We start from the raw sequence: 27,920 nt of genomic DNA, 5'->3' as shown, positions 1-27,920 counted from the left end.
TGTGTGGGGCTCATTTGGCAGGCCTTGGAAGAAAGAGATGTAAGAGGATAACAAAGTCATGGATTACTTGAGCCCTGGTCCTACAGAAAGGATTTGGACACTTTTACCATTTAAAATGAATCTACTGGAAGAGGACTTTTCTAAAATATAAACTCAAACTATAATCCTGGAGAGAAAGCTTGCTGGCCTTGAAAATTTGTGCCATTGCTGAAGAAGAGCTTCAAATAGAGAAACATTATAGATTTGCATAATGCCTATGATTTTTTTCTTTAATGTATACATGAAAAGAGATGGGGAAACTCAGGATGGCACAGTAGATAAAGCAGCATAACTACAGAACAGTGGGCCATTATTAGAGTAAAAGTTAAGTGCAATATATATTTCTGAGGGTAGTAGTCAGGCAGTGTAGCTAGTGGTTGTGACCATACTAGTTTTGAATGCTGTTAAGATTGTATTAGCTGAAGTGCAAACCAGGCTGAAACCCTTCTGTGAAAATACCAGGGGCTTGAGGTATAAAATGGAATAATCTGAATTGCAAAATATTAAACTGGATTAAACAGCCTTAAGGTGGTAGCAGAGCAGTCATGACAGAACATGAATATTGAAGGATGCAACATTTTCAGGAAAGCTAGAAATAAAGGTTATTAATAGTGCACACGATGCATTGCTTTAAAAATTTAGGGACAATGTGAGTGAAACAGAATCTGCTTAGTTTGTTGTCAGTTGAGTGAAAGGTGGTAAGAGACTCTACTGGAGTGTTGCTAGATTTCTGAAGTAGGTGCAATGCTGGATCTGGAAGCACATAATTATAATGGTGTAAGGAAGATTAAAATACCTGGATACATCGTGAGAGAAGACCATCATGCATATCAACTGGAGAGCAAGTGTTTCTGATAATGGTAGGTAGGGCCAAGATACTGTGGTTGAGGGGTCTAACAGTCTTTTAAAATTTGAAAATAAGTAATGGGGCCAAGAACAGGTGAAGCTGGTGTTGAGTGCTGTAGTTTTAACTCGGACTTCGAGTATTTTAAGTATCGGGAAAACATACAGGATCAAAAACATACAGAGAGATGGTTTCAGGGAAGGATAAGGAGGACTAGAAAGCATTTCCTACAGGGGAAGAACTAAAAAAAACCCCACAACTTGGTTTGCATTGACACTTTCAGTAAGGGAAAGAAGAGAACATAAACATATAAAGGTCAGTGTTGGCATAATAATGTGGATAATTTGGATATTAAGACATGTAGTCTGGAAATTACAGAAGGTTCTTGCCATTAAACCTGTCAGGTGCTGGAACAAAATTCCTTTAGTGATAATGAGACAAAGCTATCCAGCTGCTTTTGGCTTTGAGGTCAATAATATTTTGTTAAGATTAGATTTTGATGTTGCATGTAATAAGCGTGATAATTCAGAGGTGTCTCTTCAATGTTTAAAGTGGTTGGAGTAACATTATGTGTTCAGTGTGTGCTCTGTGGGTTCCATTGGCTGATTGGTGTCTGGTAGAAAGGGTAAGTAAATGGTTGTAGTGAATCTGTCTCTTTGGGTCATCTCTATAAGCTTTTTGTTACAATTTCTTTTGAGGGTTAAATCCAATGAAGTTGAAATGCCGCTACAACACTTGAAAAAAGAATTACTGTGAACTTTTCATTTTCATGTCAAGACAAATGTGTTCTAGGCCTTTAAAACAGATGATTTTATAACTGACAGGTTTCTGACCCTTGGTAATTTTTTGTTCTTGAAAGGTAATCATAGGAACAGTTTTTCATTCTCACACATTTGAAAAGCAGCAGTGGAAAAAAAAAAGGCAGCTCTAATAATAATAATATCCCTCCTTCACTCCCTGCCCCTGCAGCCTTCACACCTCTTTTGTCCACCTGCGAAAGAATCTGATGTGACTCGTCTTGACACTTGTGCTAATGGAAAGGGAGTTGCTTATTCATCTCCCTACATAGTGATTTTAAGTTTATTTTGCTAGAGCAAAATCAAGTTTGGATCTTCATGTTTTGGTAGGGCAGGAGAAATAAGTTCATGTATCCATAGGCTGATGAAATTTAGCCAAGTGTTTGTGTTTGGTTGTTGTTTTTTTTTTTTGGGAAGCAAATGGCTCCATAAAGAAGTCTTGTGCATTTATGCTACTGCTTGCAGGATGGATGGGGTGGGGGAGGATAATATTATAAAACAAAAGGGAAATGCTGGGCAGAAGTTAAAGCTTTGGTCATATTTACATATTTTACAAAGAAAGTGCCAACTTGGTGTCATTCCAAACAAAAGGCAAAATTTAAGTCTTCCATATATTTATTTTAAAAAACGATATGTGGGGAAGGGAAGGAAATGGTTAACTCTCAAACTACTAGAGAAACTTGGCGCTCTGCACATCCTCCAACTAATATACTCCTAATTGCCTGATTGCCTTGAGGAAGTAAAGGAAGAAATCAGTTTGAGTCTTTTATGGACATGTTTTTTTGTCTCTCTTGTAAGGTACTGATATACCATAGTGAATTGGTATGTGTAGGGGGAACCACAACAACCTGTGCTGGGTAAATTGAGTGGAACCCTTTTGTAAAATACTGTTTGTGTGTATGTGCTTGCCATCTGCAATTGTTAAGATGTTCTTGGGCAAAGGCAACAGTTATTAACCAGCAGAATTTGTTTAAGAAACTACTTTGTCTAAACTCCCATACTTCTTCCTTGAGGCAAGGTGGACAAAATAGTTTAGAAGAATTTCTGAAAATTCAAGAATAGGGGGAAGAAATCCTGAAGCCACTGGTGTTCTAGTTGAAGTAAAAGTTTTAAGGCTGTTTGGCATCAGTTGCAGAAAGTACTTGCCTCCACCAGCTGCAGCAGAGCTGCTGGTTCACAGAGCAGCCACCTTACTTGGATTTCTTTAGAGCACTGGAGGAAGCTCAGGGTGGTTCATATAATTGACTCTCTTCTTGCCTGGACCCTGAGGTTTGAGCCTGCTGCCTTCTTACCTGTCTGTTACTGTTCTAGATTTTCCAGCAGCTCTGATTTCAGCTCTAGCCATTGACACTGATACAAGTGTATTGGCTTATTTGCTTGTCTTGTTTTCTTTCGCCAAACATTCTTTCACTTTAGGGTGTCCTAGTCTGGTTGTTGCTTTCTGATGGCTCTTTCCACAAACTCTGCAGTCTTGGAACAGACTTTCAGAAGTATGTCCTTGAACTGAATTTCCTAGAAAATGCTTTTGCTTGGCTTTCTTGAGAAACATTTTTGTTTCATAAGTTATCTAATATTCCTGATCTCTATATAAAATATAGAAGCATTCATTCTGAAAGACAGATGTCTTAAGAGATTCACATCCATTCATGTATGCAAACGTAGCTAAGATCAAAAAAACCTGCAACTCTGCACTGATGCAATTAAATTGTATGCAGTTAAGCGGAGGAAGGTAACTCATTGTGGTGGTATGCACATTTTATTTTTGTGCTGAATTAATTGTATGGTTATATAGTCACACTATCTGTACAGGTGTATTCTTCTCAGGTATCAGGCTGCACATCACTAGCAAGCATTGATAACTGCTCCAGTGCTGACTGCAAGCGAGTTTAGTCCAGCCACTGTTCTTACTTGGAAAGCATCTTCCTCAGACTGTGTTTATGTGAAGCCCTCTCCATTGGCTGTTTGTGACAACTGCTGCAGCGTTGCAAGCTGAAGGTCTGAGGGATAGTGGTGTTTTAGCATTTGTAGAGTCAGATTTCTTGGTTCTTTGGGTTTGTTGGTCCCCTTTTAAGTTTTTTTTTTTCAGGATGGTTTACCCATTTATTCTTGCCCACAGGGTCTTTTAGAAGCTTAGAATCTTTCAAAATACTTAGGTTAGATTAAAATGTAGGTGATAATCCTTCAGTTAGATATTGAACAGCCTTTCTAGGCTGGGCAATTGGGTGTCATTTTTACTAGGGATGGATGAGAGGCTTTTGCTGGCCATTGGCATCCTGAGGCAAGCTCAGTTTTTGTGTCAGGGGGCTTACTTGGCTTGTACTACCGTATGAATTTAATCACAGAAACATTCAGCCCTGGACTGCCTCTAGTAACAATCATAGTTATGTTTCATATTCAATACAAAGCCATTAATTTAATTCAGATGTACCTATTTTGAAATAATTGTCACAGCACTCAAGTCATGGGCTCTTGAACAAAATAATTGTGTACCTAAAAAGCATGAATGTCTTAAGAAACCAATTCCTGAATTTTTTGTTTTGAATGTAGCTGCAATAGCCTTTTTAATCTTTAAGTTATTACTGTGATTTTTAATTTTTTTTTTAATCTTTGAGGTGTTTAATCAGAAAGACCTATTGGGTTTTTGTAGCTGGACTATTTCTCAGTTCCAGCTTCTTAGACTAAGGTTGTTTAAAAAATTTGCAAAACATTTGTCTATGACTCCTTATAGCTGAAGAAAGTGTCTTATGTTATAAATAACTGTATGCAGAAACAGAGTTAAATATATGGCTCTATTATTGAATTAGTAACTTAAGAAATAAGATTTATTTTCCAGGATTAAAAAAATTTTCTTAGTGTTTCCAGCTATTAAAAAGTTGCATTTTAGTGAAAACAGGTAGTGTAATGATAGATATTCAAGAATAGAAAATTTAAGTTTACTTCAGGGAAGTGTGACACTTTCCCGGTTGCCTGTCTGCATAGACAAGGTGGTAGTAAGTTTTGACTTTTCCATGCATGGTGTTTGTGTCAATTACTGGTTGTAATAGCAAGGAATTCTGCAGCTGCATGGGTCACCATGCAATAAGCCAGGGAAGAGAGCTTCTGTACTTGTAAATATGCAGGTTGAGCAGTCCTAATCTTAATTGATATAGTATGTGGGGAGAGCTTGATTGTCTTCTGTATCATCCTTGGGCCATGGATTCAAGTTTTGTTCTAAACTATGACTTCTTACTTTCTTCTAGTCTTTTACACTTTGGATGACTTTAGAGAGATTTCATCAGCAGCTTGATTTAAAAAAATTGTGAAGCTTGTAAGTTGTCTTGATGTCTTAATTCTTTAAAATAAATAAAATTTATTCCTATCAGCTAATTGAAGACATGTAGTTTATCTTGAGGCAGAAAGTCAGTAAGTGACTTACTGCTGTATCTCCCAGATCAGTATAAAGCAGGGACATCCTTAGGGATTTTCATGTTCCATGAGCTGTGTTGCATTTCTTTCCACTGTAACTTTGTTTTGCATCCCTATCCCTGCTATTCCCTTCCCTGGTTTCTGCTGAACTGAGACTTCCATTGCATATGTAAATTGAATAATTGTTATTGAGACTCCGTTAAATGATTTATTGTTCTTCCTTAGTAAACCAGCACAAAGTCACCACTTTCTCAATTTGTTCAGCGTTTATGCTGTCAACAATGATACCAACTTTTTAGTTGGAAATGTAGGTGACCAGGTACTTGTGATATCTTTATATGAAAATATAAATATTAAAATATTTTCTGGTATTTTGGATTATTTTTAATTATTCAAATTAAATATCACCATCAAATACTTACTCCTTTGTGCTTTTCTGCTGTTAGTTTAGGGGTAATTGAGGGAAACCTAGTAGTCCCTTTCTCTCGAAAGGTGCAGGAGCAGAAGAGCTCATGGTGTCCTCCTAACTGTGGGTTAGTAAAACAGAAGCCTCTGCTAGGTCTTCACAGATACATGAAAGAGTTTCTGTAAGGAAAAACACTTCTGTTATTTTTTTGAAGAACTTGTGGGGAAAAAAACCAGCCAAAGTGGAATTGATGCTATTAAGAAAATTGGGAGGGGTTCCTTCCTGTTAATACCAAAAGAAAAATGTCGGCAAACTCAAGTGTCTGACACTCAGCAAAGGGATTGTGTTCCAAATACTTTACATCCCTATTCTTAAAATATATTATGCTGTATCTTACTTTGTGGGTGACTCAACTCAGTTGTTGCACAGCTAAAATCTTTTTAGAGCTCAAATGAACCCCAAATCCTTCAAATCTGCTGTTGAAGTCTTTAATATTATTAGCTTAGATAAACCCCAAATATCACAAATTCAGTGTTTGGGAAGAAATAGAGAGAAACTCTCATCACTAGTTTTTCTCAGCAATATAGTATTTATTTATTTTTTTTCCCTCAATATAGATGCCAAGACTGTCAAGGTTGTTTGGTTCTAGGAAATGATGCAAAGCTAAAAAGGTCAAACAACTCAAAGTTGTTTGGGAAGTACAAACTTTTTAAGAATAAAAAAGAAAAATACCCCCCCCCCTTGCACTTTAGAGTAGAAGCTGCAGTCCGTGTACTCATTTGTCTGTTACAGTAAAACTGACTGGTAAAATTGATGTCATAGCAATGTTGTATTTTAAGTTTGCCTCTATCTTTTGTATCTTTATAGATGCTAGAATAGAGAGGAAGTATCTTCTAGAGACTAATTTTTTTTTAATTTTTTTTTTTTGAAGTTGGTTATTGTGTCCTCCCCCATCTCTTTTTTTATGGGATCAGTGGTCCCAGCACAGTGCCTCCTCCAGACTTTTGCGTATTTTCATGTGTATAAGAGCTCCTAGTGAATTGGGCTGTACTATACTCAGGTTTGCTTTGGGTTTTTGTCTTGTTTGAAATGACAGGTTTCAGAACGTTTATGTTTACGTTCCTGGAGACTAGAGAAAGGAATCAGTTGTGTAAATAAATTTGTAACTAGATATTGACTGAAATGCTAATATTTAGCTGGAGACCACAGTGTCATAGCAGTGGCTGAACTCATGAACTCATTAACTCATATTAACTCATATTAGCTGCTGTCTTTGGAACAGTAGTGATGTGGCTACTTTTGAATAGGAAGACTGACTTTGTATTCTGGTATTTGTTTTCAAGCATCAGTTTTAAAGTGGATAGTTTTCATAATCCATCTTTCTTGCTGTTCGTGCCAGTGCTACTGTGCTGTTCAGCAGTGGGAAGGCTGCAGCCTGGCTGGGCAGGCACGTCACCTGGGCAGACGTGGGGGAAAGAGGAATGTAAAATAGTGCTTCTTGAAATTATGGTTTGAGATTTGAAGGAAGCTCATAGATTAATTTGGATTTACCAGAAATCCTGTTGAATAAGGACTCTGTTTGAAGTCCTTTATATGTGAATTTTGTCTTAAGACTGCTGTTGTACCCGTCATCTGTGAAAGATTACCTATGGGTGCACATTCTTGTCCTCCCTGTTGGGCTGGCACTGGTGTTTCTGCTGCCAGGGAACTGCTTGATTTTTTTCTGGTTGGTTTTCATCAGGCTAAGTTCCTTAAACTGACTATGTGGCTACATAAACACTACTAGTGCTGCCATGGGGAAGAAAGGCTCCTTTTTTCCAGGAGCCTGCATCTGAGTCAGGTCAGTGGCTGCTCAAGCACAGCCTGAGGAAAGTAGCAGTTTGAACACTTTGAGAAAGTACCACTGAGTAAGGTGGCCATGCTGGTGAAAACATCCATCTCGTTCAACCTCTGCCTTGCGTGGTACAGTTTGTTAGGCTGTGAACCATATGGGACAACTCCCACAATGGATAAATGACTTTTTTTCACAGAGCTGGTTTTCGTTTGGGTCAGTATCAGTAACTAGAAGGACATTGTTCAGTAAGTGTGCCAGATGATACAGCCTTTTGCAATAGGTGTTAATTTGTATTCTCCTTTTTAGGAGAAGCAAAATGCAGGAATATATGTGTGTATATATATATATATTTTTTTTTTCTGAAAGGTCACATCTGAATGCTGGAAAATGACATAACTCATTTAGGAATTTGCTTGCCTGGGGACTCTGTGAACTGCAGGGAAGACCTCCAAGCCAAGCCAGCATTTCATTTTTCATTGTCTGTTTCCAAATGGAACAGCTCACTTCTCACAGTTGTGTGTTTTTGGTTTTGTTTGGTTTTTTTTTAATAGATTGATTTTAAAGTCTTGATTAAGACTTCAAAAAGGGTCTTGCAGACAGTACAAGGGTGACAACTTGTTTGTGTGGAGCTTCATCATGCCTTGCAAGGTCATGCCTCTCTTGGAAGGAGGAGGCTGGCTCTGGGTGGGGAGAGTCTTGTTGGCTGGAGCTCCTGTGTCTATTTGTTAGGGCACTGCAGTGTAAGCATGAAGGATCTGAGAGCGTAGGGAGGATAAATGCATAAATGTTATTACAATATTGTATTTGTGTTTTAGGGTAAACTACAACTGAAATGACCACTGGTATTATTGGGAAAAATAGATAACAAATGTTTGGTACCATTCCTCCATACACACAAAATCACAATTGTTTTTCTAGGTTACTGTTGTTTCATCAAAACTAGGAAAGCTCAATAAAGGGTCTCCTAGAAAGTGACATTACAGGCCTGTTGTGTTGTGGCTTGGTTTTTGTTGGTTTGTTTCTGGAAGGCCACAATGGCTGACAAATGGTAGGAAGTAACATTTCAACTAATTTAATATGATAATATGTTCAGCTAGATTACAATAGTACTGGCAGCCCACCAAAGTAGAAGTGAAAATTGCACACATTATATGATCAGACTAGCTTTGGTCTTGCTGGTGGAAAATAAGATCCTAGGAGACAGCAGTGAAGAGACTGAAAAGTTAGAAATAAACTGAGATGTTTTATGGGTAAAATCAGCTAGCCTGACTGCATGCAGCCAGCTGATATTTCTATATGAACTTAAGGATACATAATTAACATTTTATTGCCAAAAGATACCTTCTGTAGATGGTCCAGAATTTAGTGATACCTGGTATATAGAACTTGCCTGACTTAGCTCAGTAGGGAAAAAGAAATACTAAAAGGAAGATTCTGATGTAAGATACACATTTCCTTTCTGTTTTATTCCTTTGTATTAAGGCTGCCATTTGCACATCCTCTGAAACCTTTTTTGGAATACAGCCTCTGAATTTATGTAAGCCAAGACAGTTTTCTTCTATAATCAGCTGATCACCTGTTAATGATTTTTAAGGTAAAAATTAAATAGTTTAGATTTTCACACTTTTCATTTTGAGGTATGAATATATCCATGTATTTGAAACTCCTGTCATGTAGAAATTCTTGTTGCTGACTTCATATTATATCTATAGGTTTTGGCTTAATAATTACTTTATGGATGAAATAGAGACAGTATATTGAATGAGCAATAACTCTGATTTAAAAATATTCTTGACCTTGAAAATGTAGAGTAATTTTGAAGCTTTCCTTTTGAAGGCTGTTTCATGCACTGTGTGTGTTCCAAAGATAAAAGAAATTCTTAATACAAAATGATGTGGACTAAAAATATTGTACCCTTTCAAAGGAAGAGAAGGGAAATTTAGAATGTATTTGGCAGGGTCTCTGAGGAATTGCAGACATGAGTTCTAGCAATTTTCTTTCTGAAATTGCTAAACTAGTGAAATCAGGCAGCCAATTTTATCGACTTTTTAGGGGTTTAGGAGATGGCATCATTAGAAAGCTTGTATTTTAATGCTTTACCAAAATGTCTAGAACTAAATGCAGAACTAATGAAAGCTGCAAGGTATTATGTGCTAGTTTCTATAATGCTGAACTGCTCTTCAGATACATGAGAATACTTGGGATGTGAAGATAGTGATGAAGGTGGTGTTTCAGGGCACTGTAAGCAGCCATGGCAGTGGTTACTCTGTTTTGTATTGGCACTTATGACCTCCCACACTTACTGCTTGCAACAGCTCCAGCTTGGTGGTGATGCAGGGTGCAAGAGCTGGAGATCTGTGGCAATGTGTAGTTGTTTTTTTTTTAATGTTAGTCTTCTGTGCTGAAGTCACTTCTGTGCAGGTCTTAGATTATTAAAGTTCCTTGTAAATTAAAATTACTTGAACATGTGTGTTTGGCTGGCCCTGGCTGGACACCAGCTGTCCACCAAAGCGGCTCTGTCACTTCCCTTCTCAATGGAACAGGGGAGACAAAATGTAACAAAAGGCTCAGGGTTCGAGATAAGGACAGGGAGAGATCACTCTCCAATTACTGTCACAGGCAAAACAGATCTGACTCAGGGAAATTAAATTAATTTATTACCAATCAAATCAGAGTGGTATAATAAAACCAAATCTTGAAATGCCTTCCCCCCACCCCTCCCTTCTTCCTGGTCTCGACTTCACTCTTGAATTCTCTGTCTCCTTCCCCTGAGTGGTGCAGGGGGATGGGGACTGGGAGTTGCAGCCAGTTCATCTCGCATTGTCTCTGACGCTCCTTCCTCCTCACGCTCTTCCCTGCTCCAATGTGGGGTCTCACCCACAGGCCATAGTCCTCCATGAACTGCTCCTGGGTGGGTCTCTTCCATGGAGTGCACCCCTTCAGGAACAGACTGCTCCAGCATGGGTCCCCCACGGGGGTCACAAGTCCTGCAAGCAAACCTGCTCCAGGGCGGGCTTATCTCTCCAGAGGGCCGCAGGTCCTGCTGGCAGCCTGCTCCAGCATAAGCTTTCCACAGGAACCACAGCCTCTTTTGGGCACATCCACCTGCTCCAGTGTGGGGCCCTCCACAGGCTGCAGGTTGGATATGTGCTCCATCATGGACCTCCGTGGGCTGCAGGGGGACAGCCTGTCTCACCATGATCTTCACCATGAGTGCAGGTCGATCTCTGCTCCGGTGCCTGGAGCTCCTCCTCCTTTTTTACTGACCTTGATGTCTACAGAGTTGTTTCTCTTGCATATTCTCACTCTCTGTGCAACAAAATTCTGTTGCACAGGTTGTTTGGTTTTTTCCCACTGTTCTTAAATACGTTATCACTGAGGTGTTGCCAGCATTGCTGATGGGCTTGGCCTCAGCCAGTGGCAGTGTATCTTGGAGCTGGCTGGCACTGGCAAGCTTCTGGCATTTTCTGACAGAAACCACCCCTGTAGCCCCCTGCTACCAAAACCTTGCCACACAAACTCAAAACAAGATGCTGTTAGTTTTACTTGACTTCTAATATTTATGAGTAGAGTAAGAGGTTGTTTTTTATCCTTCAAGTGATAAAAAAATGTATATTTATCTCATTGTGATAATAAAAAATGTGCGTCTATATGTCTGGTGCTTAACAGTTACTGTAAGTCTTAGCTCTTGTTCTCTGTCATGTGAATAAAATAGTTCTGATTGTTCCATGTCCATAGCAAGTGATCATGAAAAACATAATTGCAAATGCAGGAGGATGGGGGACACCCAACAAAGACTTAATAAATTTTACGCTCCATGAACTGTCAAAACTGTCATCTGTTCTAAAATTATTACTTCCAAGGACATAGACTCCTCTGCCTTTTTCTCTGCCAGCCATTCACAAAGTAATTGGACTGGTCTGGTGTCCTTATAAATTATGATTGTGGTGATTGTGCAGGGAAAAATGTTGAGAGGGACTTAAGATGCAGCATGCCTCTCTCTCTAACCACAAGTATTAAATAATGCCTGTCTCTTGCACCACGAGTATTAAATAACCAAAGATAATATCTTTCCTATCGAGTTCATGCTAGGAAAGAGATTAGCTAGGGGAAACCTTTAAAGGCACTATATGACTAAGTATTTTCCCTGACTGACAGCTCTATTCCAAAATGGAGACAGAAGGGAAGTGGATTTTTAAGCTAAAAAGTCTTTTTGCCTTTTCAAGGAGAATCAGTGAAGCTGCCGAAGATAGGCACTTCTATTGGGGAGGGGGGAGGGGGGAATGGGGGGTTGAACTTGAGTTTTATTGTTGTGTCAGCGCTGGCTATGTTTTCCTTTGAATGGTGAGTGGGTTTCTAAAGTAAACCGAAGTTTGAATCCCACAATCTCTTACTCCTTTTAGGTCTGAACAGCGTTCAGGCATTGTCAGATTGGTTTAGCTTTCCTGGTAAACTTCCAGGGAACAGGTGCTGGCACCTAGGTTATTATCACTGTGGAACTCTGCTGGCCCAGCTGCCTTGCATTTCAAGGCTGATACTGGCTTATATGTACTGAAGCATGGTGTCTTGAGTTGGAACTGCTGTGTACCACTCTTATGGTCCCACACGATTTACATGTTTTGGCTAGTACGCAGAGCAAGTGATGCACAGATGTGTTAAAAGGAATTTCTGAATCGTTACCACTTTACTGATAGATGAGTGCAAGAGGATGTGCCATCTCTCATGGGGAAAAAGTAACAAAATCAATATGCATGTCTCCTCTTGGAGTTTCTAATAGTCTTTGCAGAAACCCAAAATGTTCTGGTTACGTGGTTCTGTTTTTGCCTTTGCTGGAAAGCAAAAGCTGTCTTAAAATAGCCATTTACAACTTGCCTCATTCCCTGGTCTTCTCTGTTTTGCAGTTCTATGTGGAGTACAGATGTCCATGCATTACAGTAATTACCACATTCAAGCATGATTAGAGTTTAGGCAGGAACCTTAATTGCTTAAATAGCAATGGTTTTGTTCAGTTATTGATGGCCTTCAATGACTTCCACCTGGGACTAGATTTACAGGGTCTCACTTTCCTTGTGCTATTCAAAAAGATTTTTAACAGTCTGAAGTAATAGTATGCAGCTGAAGATGCTGTTTAGGGTAGATTTAAAAGGTGTTTATAAAAATGACTGGAATGGATTGGTTCACAAACCGATAGCTAAGTAGGTTGCAGTTGAACTTCTAGAACTGTGTTACATAAAACAAAAAGGCTGCTAATAAGCTGTGTGGAAGGTGTGCAAGATACCTGCCTGAGAGGGGACCAGCCAAAAGAAAATCAGTGCACAATTGGAGATCACAAAAATTATTTACCTTGCTAATCTCATGTTTGCTTGTGGGTTTTTAAACAAACCAAAACCCAAATAGATGTACTGCAAACACTGTGTGCTCTGTTGTTAAAAGTACAGTCTGTGGGCTGTAAAATCATAGAATCATAGAATCCTAGGGGTTGGAAGGGACCTCGAAAGAGTAGGAATAGACACACTGCCAGTCCCATAGTCCCTGCAGATTATATTCCCTCGTGAGCCTGTTGCATCATGGCTGGGTTTCACGTGTTGTGTGGCAAAGCCGGCATCTTCCCCTGCCCTGCTGACGGACTTGGTCTTCAGTCCTGGATATGCTTGTAGTGTTAGATTTCACTGAATGATAAATATCCTTTTTGTAAATACTGTATGACTCATCTTTCCACAATTGTAGTCTGTCAATTTCCAAAACACAGGCAGCCAGCTGCACCTGCGTGGAGCCTCCGTTGGAGTCAGTAGCTTGTTTTCGGCACAGCAGCATGTTTGTATGCTACAAATTGAAGGTCAGGCTCTGTGGTTACCATGTTATGAGGTTATAATTTGCAGAAAATAATGAAATAGAGTCACCAGGCATGAAGATGGGCTTATAAAAATTAGTATAGCTGCTGATGCTAAGAGGAAAAGAAGGTGTGTATGTGGTAATGTATGGAAAAGTTGAAGCTGCAGTCTTCTGGTGCTTAGATATGATTTGAGTCTGCTTGTGTGTGTTCTGCTTCTTGCTTTCAAGGGTATTTGATAATGAAAGGGAAAGTTAAAAGAGCTTTTACCTTTACAGCAGCTCTCCATAGAATTGTAGAACCTGATGAGGAGAAAAACAGCTTGAAAATTTTTCTTCTTACCATACAAAGTAATAGTTAAGCTTAGTCTGCTTTCACTGTCGTAGTGCTGTTGGGATTGGCTGTGGTTTGGTGACTGGAATTTAACAGGCACAACAGCAGTCACTGGTTTAAGGATAAACTTGAGCAAAGAAAGTGAATATGAAGTGAAATGTAGGAATGGAATGGCTCACAGAAAGACAGTGTAGAAAACGTAACTTGTTATTCATCTCAACAGTTGAGAGTAATTTGATCACAAATTGTTAAGAGTTGTAGTTTTCCATTAGCTAAAAATGGCAGTGTTGTCCTCTGAAGAAAGGTTTCTGATTTAGAGACAGAAAGTACCTTCTGAAGCCCATATGCTGAGGATTGTGCATTTGTTGATTTTCTTAAGAATGAAGGAGCATTAAAAGCCATCTGACAGACTTCTGTTACTGGATTGAATAAAGGTGATACAAAGAATTCTTTTTCAGAAAGGCCTTTACAAAAGTGTTGAATATTAAGATATAAAGATAATATTTTGGGGATTAAAAAGGAGATCCGTTTAAAACTACTTTTCTGCCCTTCTTTTCTCCTTCTTGCAGCAGTGTGAAATGGTGCTCTGTTAACTGCAGTTTAGAGAAAAATATTTGTTTCCAACTTCCTCTGGTCAAGACTACAGTTATTGAACCTAATCTTAAAACAATTTCGGATGAACAAAGAAGGGGCTCTGGGAAAAACAGATCTCTTATGTGTGTCAAGTACATTTTTTTACTAAGTTTGGTAGGTGTAGTTCTAATAAATGATTTTTTTTTTTTTTTGAGGAAACAACTAGATTTTTTTGAAAACAGAAGAAAATGTTCCCAAGTAACTGAAAACTGTTAGGATATGCCATGAGCAAAAGGGGAGACAGTGTCTTACTCAGTGTCAGTATAGCAAAACATGGATACTCGAGTATGTGGACAACTTTTATAGTAAACAGCTAGTATTTTATTAGACTTACTGTTCCTGTGAAGGAGATGGAAGTACAAGGCAATCTTCCCCCCTCTCCCTGTCCCATGAATGCGTATTTGAGCTTTCTAGTTATTTATATGCCTGTAGCAGAAATATATTTTTAGCAATATTGATGAACTGCATAAAATTGCAGCTTCTGCATAAGGTTATAGAAACACTGGAAAGCTAAATTATGGTGGTTTTTTTCTTACAGTGCGTGGGGAGATTTCACCTATGTAACTCTGAGGTTTTTTCCCTGTTGCTTACACCGGTCCCATACTATGAAAGAAAGTACAGTGTTTGGAGTGCTCAACAGAGTAGAAACCACAACAACATGGTGGCATCTTGTTTCCTTTTGTTTTTCCTGTTTCAGTTGGCCTACATATCTGCTGCCCAGATTTTGCTCAGCTTCTCCATTTGTCCTTCTCCACCTCTTACTCATCTTCATCCTCTTCCCTGGCAACCCCATGAGGTTCAATGCTAAAGATCTGGCCTGCTTGGCCAGGCGACCATCAGGTTGTTTTGACAAGGAAGGAAAACTGAAGATTTGCAGAATGGTCGGGGATGAAAAATTAATCGGTAAAGATGACTTGCATTGAAAACTACTAGTGCTTGATGTGCATGTTGTCTGTAGCTGTCAGCTTACAGTTTCACTAATTGCATCCACCTCGGAGTTTTAAGTTTTCTTCATTACTGATGCTTGAGTGGTGCTAAATACCCTTTAAATAAAGAAGTTTAAAACCAGCTCTTTAGTTTGTTCACATTTGCAGGATCTTTTTGTATGTGAGAAACAGTACTCAGTCTTTAACACTGTCATTAATTTGTCCTGTGAATTTTTTTTTGCAATTAGTTGTTTTAAAGTTTAGATATCCAGCCCCTCAGTTTAGATATCCAGCCTCTCCTGCCTCCAAACCCTGTATTCTTTTATCATTATAGGTTTTTTGTGTCTCACTTCCCACCTCCTTTGTAGATTTCTTCAGGCTTTTATGATAATATTTTAAAATGTCTTTCAGTTTCCAGTAAGCTTGAATAAATGTCTGTTCCCTTGGTAGCTGTTAGGAAATAGCTCCTATTTAGCTGTAAAGTAAGTCCTAATACGATGATTTCGGCAATGGAAAATATTTTATTTTTACTTGTTCCAGTTGATCTTTATTGCTATTACATTTACTATTATTTTTTTAGGAAAAAAAAAAACAACAAACAACACAAAAGCAAAAACATTTACAAAACCCCCCAAACCAGCCAATCAAAAAAACCCAACCAAGCCCCCCCCAAAAAAACAAACCAAAAAACCAGCACAGACTCAGGGGATGACAAAATTTTGTGCCACACTTTCAGAATATTTGTACATTCTTTGATGACAAATAGCTGGAGTTTCTTGTAGAGAAGGCAGTGAACTGTCTGAACAGAGTACAAGTGAACATGCACTGCTGGCTGCTTTGGGGCTCCTTGACAGCATTCTCTCCCTATGTTCTCATCATAGGCAGCACATCGAGCCCTGTCCAGTGAATATCTGATGTTCATGAAAATGTTTTGTGTTTTTTCTTCCTTTACAGATATATTGAGAGAAAATGTTGCTGCTAAAAACCTTAGGTTGACCCGAGACAGACCAAATTATCTGTGCCATGGTCAGGGGTGGTAGGTTCTAGGGAAGTGTTTAGGAAACTATGCATGTGTTGGATGCTTGTATTGCCCAGCGAATCCTTTTGGCTCCCAGCAATCAGGTTATGACTTCTTGAGAGAAGGGTAATTTCTGGAGCCATTTTGGTCACTGTATATACTATTCACTTATCATTGTTAGGCTTGACTAATCTTTGGGCTTGCTTATTTTTCACACTTATGAGGTAGTGACTTTCCCAATCGTACTTAAAAATATCTTCTTTTAGAAAAAGCTGCAGTGTGAATGTGATAGGATTTCTTCCTTCTGATGTTCACAGGGTTCTGGAGGATGGAATTAATCTTAGCAGAGTCCTGTACTTACACTGTAAAACAACATACTCTGATAACTGGTTAGATTTTTAGTTGGTGGCTGTGTGTTCATTTATACTACATTATTTTCTGTATTACTCCTGCACTTCAGTAGGTCTGGAAAGATTCAGGAACTTCAATTTCTTTTCTACAAAAAAATCAAACAGGTTATGAATGATAAGTTATTTTAAGTCCCAGTGCCTGTAAGTGTAAACCTTCCACTTCATTGTGGAGGAAAAGCTATTCTGATTTTCAAATGTTGCCTATTGAAACATTTTAATTGAAACTATCAAGTGCAGAAGAGAATTTTATTATTTACTGTAACAAGGCATCCCCTTGGTCAATATTATATCTCTAGTGGTGGCAGTTTTGAGGGAAGTACAAGAGTTCCATAGAGGCAGCTGTGGAATAACTGAGCTTAGGGTACAGCTCTTCTTCCAGCTCCCTAGCAATTGGAGGCTGGCTGCTGTCTGGAGATGTGGGATTTCATGTGCCCTCTCAAAAATATAAAAGCATATATCTTGTGTAAAGGTTTTCCTTCATATGTTAAGAATGTAATTTTTAAAATGCTTTTTTTAAGAAGAGCTAGTTTATTAAGAACTTTTTCAAGTTCTTTGGCCCACTCACCAACCTACATTCTCTGTTCTTAAAAGTTTGATTACATGTGTATAAACACAAATACGTTGTTACTCCTATTGGTTAAGCATTTGTTAAAAGTGCATTAAAATAGTAATAGCAGTGACTGTAAATATTTAGATCTCATTTGCCTTTTTATTTTGTGAAAATTGTAAATTCCAATTAGCATATTCTAATCTAAGTAGAGTACTAAAGCTTTTTGTGCCTTAAAAAGGGTTATATTTCATCTCTTGAAATGATAGAAGCAAAAGCCATTCCATACTAAAGTGGCTGTTTCAGCTCCTAAATGAGGTAAAGAGAGAAAAAAACAGTTGAGTGTATGCTGCAGTCACCAATTCTCTCAGCTGCAGAGTAGAAGAAACCTTCTGGGAAGTTATTTGGCATTTAACAGCATGTTGTACATTGGCAGCTGCTGAGTGAAGCTGGCTTTTTTTTGGTTAATGATTTTCTTTTCTGACCTTTATAACTAATACATCTTCTTTAAGAAGCATTTAATATGTGAGGACAAAAGGTTGCTTTTATTAATCTCTTACTTTTTTGCATACAGAACCAAGAGAGAGATGGTGCCGACTGAAAGGAAATCTGCTTTTTCTAATGAAAAATAAGGTACTTCATTTTTCTACTGCTTTTCTTGATGTGTTAGTCTAATCTGTAAGAACTTGAGTAATCCTTTTTCATGTTATCACTTTGCTTTCTGCTTTTAGGGACAAAAAAAAATATTCACTTATTAGAGTAGTGGAGATGAAAATAAATTCCATTGTTTGCACCTGTAAAACTAGGTATTATTTTAGCTTGAATCATAAGTAGTCTATGGCCAGATTCTGCTCATAACATACATGGGTCTATATCCAGAATTGTTTCCAATCCACTGGAAAAATGAAAGCAAAATCTCCCATCTAAATGAGGTACTGTGGTCATGTTCCAGATGGAATTTCTGATCCCTACTACAGTCTTTTAGTGTGGTTTTGTAACTAAATTTGTTATGAGAAGTGGAGTTATTTTTTCTTCCTTAATTGCTCTTTACAACGATATGCTTAAAATCAAGGGTCTGACCCTGACATGCAGTGGAACTCTTGTGGGAGGTGCCGAGTACCCTTATTTGCCATTGGCTTTATTAGGAGTGGAAGCCACACATCTTCTGGAAGGAGCAAGGACTAATTATGGAATTGCTCTTTTGCTTACCCTTTCTGTCTGATAGTATGAACACTGCTTCTGTAGTCGCCTGAAAATAGAGCTGAATTGTAAAGAATTACAGACTAGTATGAAGCTTGAGATGTTTACCTGTTCACAGTATTTTATAATTGGCTTTTAGGATGTGTCTATACTTTATGGACCAGCAGCTGGATGGAAAGGGATGGTCCTGCTTGACAGATTGTATTTTCTGTTTGAAAGCTGTTTTGATGTGATATAGTGGCTTATTTTAATGTAGCAATGAATGTGCACATATGGTACGCTTTTAAAGCAGTATTTGCTTTCAAAGCACTGTTTGGGTGCATGTGATAGATTTGTGTTTGTATGCAAACAGAATGAGACAGTGTGACATAAATGTTTCTCTGGCTTGAGTTTCATATGGCTGCATTCTTCTAGGTGGTAAAAGGACCAACATATTTTATGTAGGAGAAAGCAAGCTCATGTCAAGCCCTCATGTCACACCCTCATACATTATTGTTCTGCTGTATGACTTGCAGAAACTATTTTTAGTAAAGGGCTTTAAGTTTCAAACTACTTTTTTCTACTTCATGTTCCTCCAAGTATCCTATTTTCTTGGGAGCCCCTGGAATTTTGTAAAACAGTTTCCGGAAATATTTTGATCAACTTTATAACTGTGAAGAGAGAAGTAGGAGAGTTTTGCTAAAATGAAATGTAGCTATCAATTTTGCTCTGGAAATTTATAGGACTAATGTTAATATATTAGAAGGTTTAGGGTGGGTTGGTATTCAGGTTCTTATGGTACGTGGTGGCCTTGTGTGGTTTCTTGGTTGTGTTTTGGGGTTTTTTAGTTATTTTTTTGTTATTATTTATTTTAATGTGTAGATGAGGTACAGATGGATGGAATTGGGGCAATCTCAGTTGGACCAGCAAATGGACCAAACTCTAGGTCCACTTAGACTGTTAAAATGCAAAGCTGTATTTTGAGAAACTTGGAGACATGAATTAATGGCTTGATACTGAAATGATTTAGGCTTGGAGTAAATTAATGGGAATTATCCTTGAACTGCTGTGGTTTCACTGTTAAATAGGTGGGTGATTTTTATCTTTAGGTCAGTACTAGAAAATTACATCTCACTTTGATTTCCTTGTTTAAAGAAGTTTTAAAAATTTGCAGAAGTTATGGAAGGAAGCATTAGCTTATCAAAAAGACTGGTGACTTGATTAATGTCAGTGTTTTCAAAAGGTTTTTTCAGGTACTTTCTATAATTAGGGAGGTCATGATAAGAGAAAAACTTGGGAAGTGAAGTCAGACAAATTCAAATCATCACAGGATGATTGTCCACTGAAACCCAAGTGTGGTGAGATATAGTGGGTGCTCAGTTTTAAAATGCCACAATTTATTAGGCTCTAAATAAGTTACAGAGACCACTGAATGATTAAAGGGCAGTGTCTTATAGTAGATCAAACTAAATTATGTGGTACTTCCTAGTCAGCTTATATCCTAGGAATCTGTGAAACAGTCATTTTCAGAGGCTTCATCTGCTGGGTACTGTAAAGGATAGCTTCTTTGACAAAGACATGTCTCTCTTTAATCTCAAATCCTTGTTTCAAAGGATGCAATTTATAGGCATGCTAAGTAAAACCAAAACAATTTGTGTGCTTTTGAGAACAGAAGGTAGTGTACCCTGTATTTTTTTTTTCTCCTTTTCTCATTCTAGAAATGAACAGACATCCCATCTGAAGCAGATTCATGACATAAATCATAGTTCGAATTTTGGGAGTGTAGTTTGCCAATAAAATAACCAAAAACAGTCTTATTGTAAAAACTGAGCATCTTAACAAGCATAGTTGCCAGTTTTTTGCTTTTAATAGCCTACTGAAACCTTTGCTAATTCAAATAATGTAGAGTGTAAGAGATGTGCCCAGCACTGTGCTGATGAGACCATGTTCCCATTTTTATTGCTGGAACATGACTTGGCTTAGAGCTTGAAATGGAAGAAAACTAGCTGATATATTAGAAGCTCATGTGAATGCTGAACAGCTAATTCCAGAAGTCACAGCATTAAATGAAGACTGATTTGCTACTATTCGTTAATTGCTGTCAGAGGCACGTGCATGTCTGCAAATACAAATGCTTGGAGTTTAATGACAGACTCTCATTCTAGTTCAAATGTACATAAATTATACTATTGTATAAGTAGAATCTTCTCAGCTTATCTGTGCTATAAGTCTTTAGTGTGTCAGTAAGATTTCAATGGACAGAAAAAATGTGTTTTATTCCTCCATTTTGTCATATTTGGAAGCAGCAGAATAACTTTCTAGGCATCCTAAAGATATTTCCTTAATAGCAGTGGAGTTGGTTATTTTGGACTTTGAGGTTGCTAAGAAGTAGACTTATTTAAAGGCCTGATGCACAATCCAGTGTCTGCTGGTGTTAGTGAAACTTCTTTCTATTATAGTCCTCAGTGTGGTGTGGGTAGTTGGGTGGCTTTGGGGGTTGTTTTTTTGGGGGGATTGGTTGTGGTTTGGTTTTTTTTTGAATGTGGGTGGTGGTTGTTGTTGTTGGTTTTTTGTTTGTTTGTTTTGTCTTTGGTTGGTTGGTTTTGGGTTTTTTCCCTGATTGGTTCCCTACCATATTGAGCTGGTTGTAGGTGCAAAGTTATGATAGCAAGAGGTCTGCAGGAGTGGCCTCTGTGAGACAAGATCCAGGGCTCTGAAACAGACCTGCAGGACACAGCTGAGCCCATCAGTAAAGCATGTGGTGTCTCTAGGAAGATGTATTTAAGAAAGAGGAAAATGCTGTACAGTGGTTAGGAAGTGTGAGAAAATGCCTCAGCATGTGGATATGCCCTGAATGGGCTCCCCAGTTCATGAAGGACAAGGAACCACTAGAGAGAGTCCAGTGCAGGGCTACAAAGATGATTAGGGGACTGGAGCATCTACCGTATGAGGAAAAGCTGAGAGAGCTGGGTCTGTTCAGCCTGGAGGAACTGTTATGGACTGACTACAACCCCATTCCCCATCCCCTCTGTGCCACTTGGAAGGTTAGGTAGAGGAGATGAGAATGAAGGAGTGATGTTGAGCCTTGGGAGCAAGGAAGGTGGAAGGAAGCTGCTTTAGATCTTGTATTTTTTTCTCACCATCCAGGTCTGTTAACTGGCAATAAATTAAATTGATTTTCCCTCAGTCAAGACTATTTTGCCTGTGATGGCAATTGGTAAGTGATCTCTCCTTCTTCATCTTGACCCACGAGCTTTTAAATTTTATATTCTCCACCAGTCCTGTTAAGAAGCAGGAGTGAGAGAGCAGCTGGGTGGGTGGCAGTCTGCTGAGGTCAACCAACCATAGAAACTGCATGTTGTTAAGATCTTCCTGTGTGAAGTCCTAAAAACTTGTGTCCACCTGTGTAGGCTTTGTGTCCACTTCTCGGAAGTGGCAGATGTTTGTGTTTGCATCCTATGAAGTGCAGACAGTGTACAGAGCTTTTGAAGGCAGAAGTTTTGAAACTGCTGTGCTTCCTAAAGCCCTGGTTAGCAGTGTGACTGGGCTGGGGAGCCTAGTGTGCGACAGGGCTTCCAGAGAGAAGTTTGACACCATGCTAATCTTGGAGCAATTCTTATGGATCCTAATCCAATACACATAAAATTAGTATTGTTAGATGGTGTTTTCAACTGTTATGATTTGGAGCTAGAAAGAGATATGTACTTCTCTGAAAGTATGCTGTATGTGGGTTCACAGAATGACAGCATATTCTGAGTTGGAAGGGACCCATCAGGATCATAGGGACTCCTGTCCCTATGTAGGGCACCCCTAGAATCACACCATGTGCCCAAGATGTTCTGCTCAAATCCAGCCTGGGAGGTACTTTGTTGCAGAACTCGTGTGAGTGGGAAATCGGGCAGAAGAGTGCTGGGCAATGGCTGTTTATGCCTCTAATAAGTATTATATAGTTATGTGCCTTTTTTCATTGGCATAAGAGAGGACTTTTGATTAGAAGTTCCTGATCTCTTTGCAGGTCACAGTATTGTATCCAGGTTTTGTTTTAGCAATGATTTTTCTCTTTTAAGTTTTTTTTTAAAGAACGGTGCCTATTTTTATATTAGATGTCATGCTGTGTCATTTCCTTGTTTTCTGTTCGTAGGTCCTTCAGAATTATTATTTTGTTTCTATTCCAAGAAAAAAGTAAGCAGATTAACCTTTCTCAATCTCTTTTAATCCTCATGCCAGTTCAGGACTGGATTCCCACCCCCCTACCTTCCTGTGGTTAAAAAAACCTGAACTGTCATTTGCTGTGCATGTGTGAATTTGGGGCAATTGCTACTGAAGTAAAGAAAGAAGCTACCTAACCTATCTATGGTTCATTTCCCCATATACTGATATTTCCAAATGGTAATGCTCATACTTAAACAGTTTTGTAAATGACTTTGCATAAAGAGATACCCTAAAAAGTACAATTATATTTTTGCATCTCAGTAATAGCTCCAGAGGACCCATTATGTTCTAATGGGTAAACATTTTGACATTCCTATGTATTTTTCAGATTGTATTTAGGAATTTATTTAAAAATGGATTTTTGATCAGTAGTCTGTAGTGAATTCTCTAGGAGAGTCATTAGTGTGTAAATCTTTACTTTTGTGGTTTAATGATCCTGTGGATGTAACCATTCCAATCTATTAGGTCAGTTTGTCCATGTGTTGGCTCAATAAACTCATGCTGCTTTTGTGTGCAAGAAGTCACCTTTTAAGACTCTTATAATGTATTAATTTTTAAAAGTAATCATGCAGGAGGAAAGAAGTTTAGTTATACGGATGACAAAGTTTAAAATGAAAGCTGTTATTAGTGCTGAAAGTATCTTAAATTAGCAGTCCTATTTCACACATAAAATTATAAAACTGACACTTTTTTCCTCTAATCTAAAAAATGTACTGGGAGCAAATGTATGGTGTATTTGCACTGTAGCAAATCTATATACTTGTTTCCTAACCCCCTAAAAAAGGGATTTATATTGAAAAAACGTACACACCTAACCACACAGATGTGAATTGGAGTGCTATAATACAGCTAATGTCAGAGAGAATTAAGTAAAAGGGGGTGAATTTTTTGAGACTTCTCTTGTAATGAATTACTTTTCCATAAACCAAATGCATTGTTGGGCTTAAGATTTTGTACGTGAGATTATTCAGCAAATCTAAATGGTTGCGCTGTCAATAATGGCAAGGTTTCTGTAATGTTTGTGAAAGCTTAACATAAATTATGTTGTTACAGCATTTATCACAAATGTAATGTATTATTAACAGTTGGCAGAAAAGCATCAAAGTGAGATTCCAGATTGACTCATAAATCAATAACCAGCAAACCAAATGCATGGTAGAAATGCTAGAATAATGACATACCTGTGAGTGTCTGACATGAATTACATTGTGACGCAGCTGTGAAAATGTTACTCAGGTTTTCACATCAGAGCTGTAGGTAAATTCTGCCATAAAAATGTGAGAATGTATCAATGAATCTTCTCTGCTGTCAGGCAGGCATATGCAATGTGTTTTCAGCATTTCAGCATAGTTTTAGTATTTTCCTTTCTAATTTGATATCTTCTAAATATTCTTACAGAGTGAGCTTGCTTTATTTACGCTGGAGCTGTGGAACCTTTTCTGGACTGTTGGACTGCAGGGTTTCCTCTGTGTGTGGTTTAGCATTCTGTAAGTCTGTGATCTCTCCAGGGCATTTTGAAATAAAAGTCTCTCTTTTGGCTAAGGATGTACTTTTATAAAAACCATTTTCAGTGGTGATTTCAGTTTTCTAGAGCAAGCTCTGTATCACTTGAAGGTCTGAGCAGCCAGAATAAGTGTTGCTGTGCTGCGTAGCATTGCTTTGGGATCGAATGCCATTGTTCATGTGTTTTTTTGGCTAAATACTATGTATGTGATATTGGTAATTACTACGTTTTGCAGTGACTGTAAATCTGAGAAGCAGGTAAGTGAATCCATCTCTGCAATAATGATATCCTTTCAGTAAGTTTCAGTGAAATGTATTGTTGCTGTGTTGGTAAGATTTTGATTTACAGTAGGAAGTGTGCTAAATAGAGAAGGAAGCAGAAAATTATGAAACTGTGGCAGACAGATCTGGAATCTGTGTCACCCCTTACATGGCTCAAAAGTCTTAGTGCATTGCTGAGCATTCTTGGCCTCAATATTGCATGTACTTTTGCACTTAACTGAGATCATGTCCTTGCTTTTGGAATGAAGTTTTTATGTGTATGTAACAATATACACACAGGCATATGCATAAGTTAGAGATCAGGCAGTGTTCAGTTAAGAACTCAAATGAATTTGGCTGTGTTGAGAGAAGGAATGTTGCCACGTGGGCTTTTTAACTTGCTTTGATAAGGTATTGTGTCCTGTTACTGTAGCCATGCATTCTAGTCAGTGAGTTATCTTTTGTATGTTTAAAGTCTCTTATGTGTGCTGGGCCTATTCTTACATGACAAGTTGTTGTATTACCTGTTCTTTTAGGCATTTTAGAATGCTTATTGTTTTGCATGGCTCAATTTAAATAGTAGATTTTTTTTAAAAGATCAATTGATGGTTTTAGCCATATTGTGTTGGAAGAATGCAATGTAGAGAATTCTATGCTAGTTGAATGCTGCAAACTCTGGCCTTGAAACCCCACTAAGCATGATGGACATAATGCCAATGCAGAGCTAGAAGGGAGGAAGCTGCTGTCTGCTCTTGAAGAGATGATGGGGGAAGTATAAGGTTGTCTAAATCAGAACATTAAGTAGACAAGCATAACTCTTGATTTCCTTAGTAAGCTGTTCCTTGTAGTACTAACCCAGGCCTATACCTATACCTTTTAGGAATCCTGCAGACCACTGCAAGCCCAGTAATACCAAAATGCCAGGTCTCCTTGGGATAGCAAGGGCACACTGAGTTTTTGTTACTGAGAGTCTGTACAGTACCATGAAGGTGTATGTGCTACCTGTTGCAGTCTACTTTCCAACAGTACAGCAATTTATAACCATCAAATAATGGGAATAATTATTTGCCCCTAATTTTACTATGAACTGAAAGACTTCCTTTCTTTCATCTCCCCTCTCCCCTCCCACTTAATAGTATTCTGGCAAGCTCTATTGCCTTTTTGTTATCTCTGATTCCCTCATTTGTCTTTTTGCTTCTACTTCCTGCCTCCAGCTGTTACTGACTTGCTCTCCTGATAGTGAAGTCCTCCTTTCCCTTCCACTGCTGTCAGAGACACTTCTCTTATAACCTGTGCTTGCTTTGGTAATTCCATTCTGTCTCTTGGTTTTCTTGTGTGCATACTTCAATCTCTTGCTTAACTTGTTCCATAAGATTTTCCTTTCCTTGAGCATTCTTTAATCCTTCCTTTTTCATGCCTACCTGTCCTTGACCTGCCTGTTTCTCTAGCTGTGCCCATTACTCTATCTGAAGTCTAGTACTACTTAGTTTACAGTGTCACCTACTGCATTTCCATGGCATTTCCATCCCAGTGTTCCCCCTGCTTCTGTTGCTGTACCTTGCACTCTACAGAACAGTCTTCTACTAATCTGCTTTGATTAACCTTTTCTGAATGAGAGCTAAGAAGCACCTCTTGTTCATGCAACTCTCTGCCACTTCTGATGCTAGCTCCCTCTCCAGCTGGGACTCCATTTTCTCCTGATCGTTCTCAACTTCTTCCTTAGACTGTATTATTTTGTGGGCTTCATTATATGGTGTACCTGAAGTGAAAGTTTACACATGAAAAATGTAACATAAGAGTGCATATTCTTCAGTACTAAATTGCATTTATATATGCCTCAGTACCTGTTTGTCCCAACTACACTTTGATCTTGCCTTTCAGAGACCTCTTCCTGTGCATTTAGCCATGAATTCAATTTCAACAGGAATGAAACAGCTGCTTAATCTTTCCTGTCAAGTCCTTCCTCCCATTGCTTTTGATGGCTGAAGCAAACATCTCTTCCTGCTACTCATACCATTTTTAGCATTGCTTTCAACAAGAATGTGTTTCTAAGTACTCGTGTTCTGGCTGTATCTGTACTTTGCAGATTCTTTTTAAGATAGACCCCTCTTTCCATCTTTGTATCACCTAATACTCTTCATGGGGATAATTTTATTTTGCATTTTCATTTACTGAAATATCCCTCTCTTGATCTTGGGAAAGATGAAATTTGGTTATACCCATTAGAGATCTTGCAAAAATAATTTTCCTAGGCTTTTTTTTTAGCTGTTACTCTTTCCTTTGCATCTGGCTCTTGCATCCTTCCTTTTGTAAGTTGTTTCTTTTTACTGTGAAGGTTTTGCCAGGTCTCCAGTACTTGTTCTTCATTAAAAGCTTTTCTGCTTCTGAGCTGTATCCAGCACACTGCATCTGCTCTCATAGATTTGAGAAACAAAATAGGAACTACTAAACCAAGATAATTACTAAGAATTGTAATCTCATGATCTTCCCTGTAAGTTCTGCCTTTACAAATCTTCTTTGTGTTGCTTCTGAGAAGTTCAGAATGATGATGCCATTTTTTAAACTGTAAATTGTAGAACTATAAATTTTTAAGGTTGGAAGGGACTGTAAAGATCATCAGGTTCCAACCTCCCTGCTATGAGCCATAAAGATCATCAGGTTCCAACCTCCCTGCTATGAGCCATAAAGATCATCAGGTTCCAACCTCCCTGCTATGAGCCATAAAGATCATCAGGTTCCAACCTCCCTGCTATGAGCCTTAAACACCTCCAGGGCGGGGGGGCATCAACAACCTCCCTAGGCAACCTGTTCCAGCACCTCACTACCCTCATGGTGAAGAATTTCTTCCTGATGTCTAACATAAATCTACCCTTTTTCAGTTAAAACCATTACCCCTTGTCCTATCACTGCCCTCTCTGGTGAAAAGCCCCTCCCCAGTTTTTCTGTAGCCCCTTCAGGTACTGGAAGGCTCCTATAACGTCTCCCCAGAGCCTTCTCTTCTCCAGGCTGAACAGCCCCAACTCTCTCAGCCTGTCTTCATAGCAGAGGTGCTCTAGCCCTTTGATTGTCTTTGTGGCCCTTCTCAGGACCCTCTCCAACAGGTCCACGTCTTTCCTCTGCTGAACTATACACAGTACTCCAGGTGTGGCCTCACCAGAGTAGAGGGGCAGAATCGCCTCCCTGGCCCTGCTGGCCGCACTTCTTTTGATGCAGCCCAGGATGTGGTTGGCACTCTGGGTTCCAATGCACAGTGAGGGCTCATGTTGAGCTTCTCATCTACTACCACCCCAAGTCCTTTTCCTCAGGACTGCCCTCTAGCCATTCTCCCCCCAGCCTGTATTTATGCTGACCCAGGTGCAGGACCTTGCACTTGGCCTTGTTGAACCTCCTGAGGTTGGCATTGGCCCACCTCTCCAGCCTGTCAGGGTCCCTCTGGATGCCCTCCCTTCCCTCTAGTGTGTCAGCTACTCCACACAGCTTGGTATCCTCAGCAAACTTGCTGAGAGTACACTCAATTCTACTGTCCATGTCTCCAAGGAAGATGTTGAACAGCACTGGTCCCAATACTGACCCCTGAGAAATGCTGCTTGTCACCTGCCTCCACTGGGACACTGAACCATTGACCACAACTCTCTGGGTGTGGTCATCCAGCCAATTACTGATGGTCCATATGTCAAATTCATGTCTTGTCGTTTTGGAGACCAGGATGTCATGTGGGACCGTGTCAAACACCTTGCACAAAC

The 27,920-nt window shown here is 38.9% G+C and overlaps 1 protein-coding gene across 3 annotated transcripts in view; it reads left to right on the top strand.

Moving 5' to 3' along the window:
• INPP4B (inositol polyphosphate-4-phosphatase type II B) overlaps positions 1-27,920 on the top strand; it is a 346,588-nt gene that overhangs the window by 25,706 nt on the left and 292,962 nt on the right. For 2 of the 3 annotated variants that reach the window (XM_051617089.1, XM_051617087.1), the window contains exons 1-3: positions 13,070-13,161; positions 14,819-15,024; positions 17,597-17,655. In XM_051617089.1, the coding sequence (XP_051473049.1) occupies positions 14,913-15,024; positions 17,597-17,655 (171 nt within the window). In that variant the 5' untranslated portion in view covers positions 13,070-13,161; positions 14,819-14,912. Of the gene's footprint in view, positions 1-13,069; positions 13,162-14,818; positions 15,025-17,596; positions 17,656-27,920 lie in introns of those variants that run through there. The other variant, XM_051617090.1, reaches the window with a different exon arrangement.

This window comes from Apus apus, chromosome 4, assembly GCF_020740795.1.
Source record: "Apus apus isolate bApuApu2 chromosome 4, bApuApu2.pri.cur, whole genome shotgun sequence".
NCBI lineage: Eukaryota > Metazoa > Chordata > Aves > Apodiformes > Apodidae > Apus > Apus apus.
The sequence above is the reverse complement of the archived record's forward strand: the minus strand, read 5'-3'. Positions and strand labels throughout refer to the sequence as shown.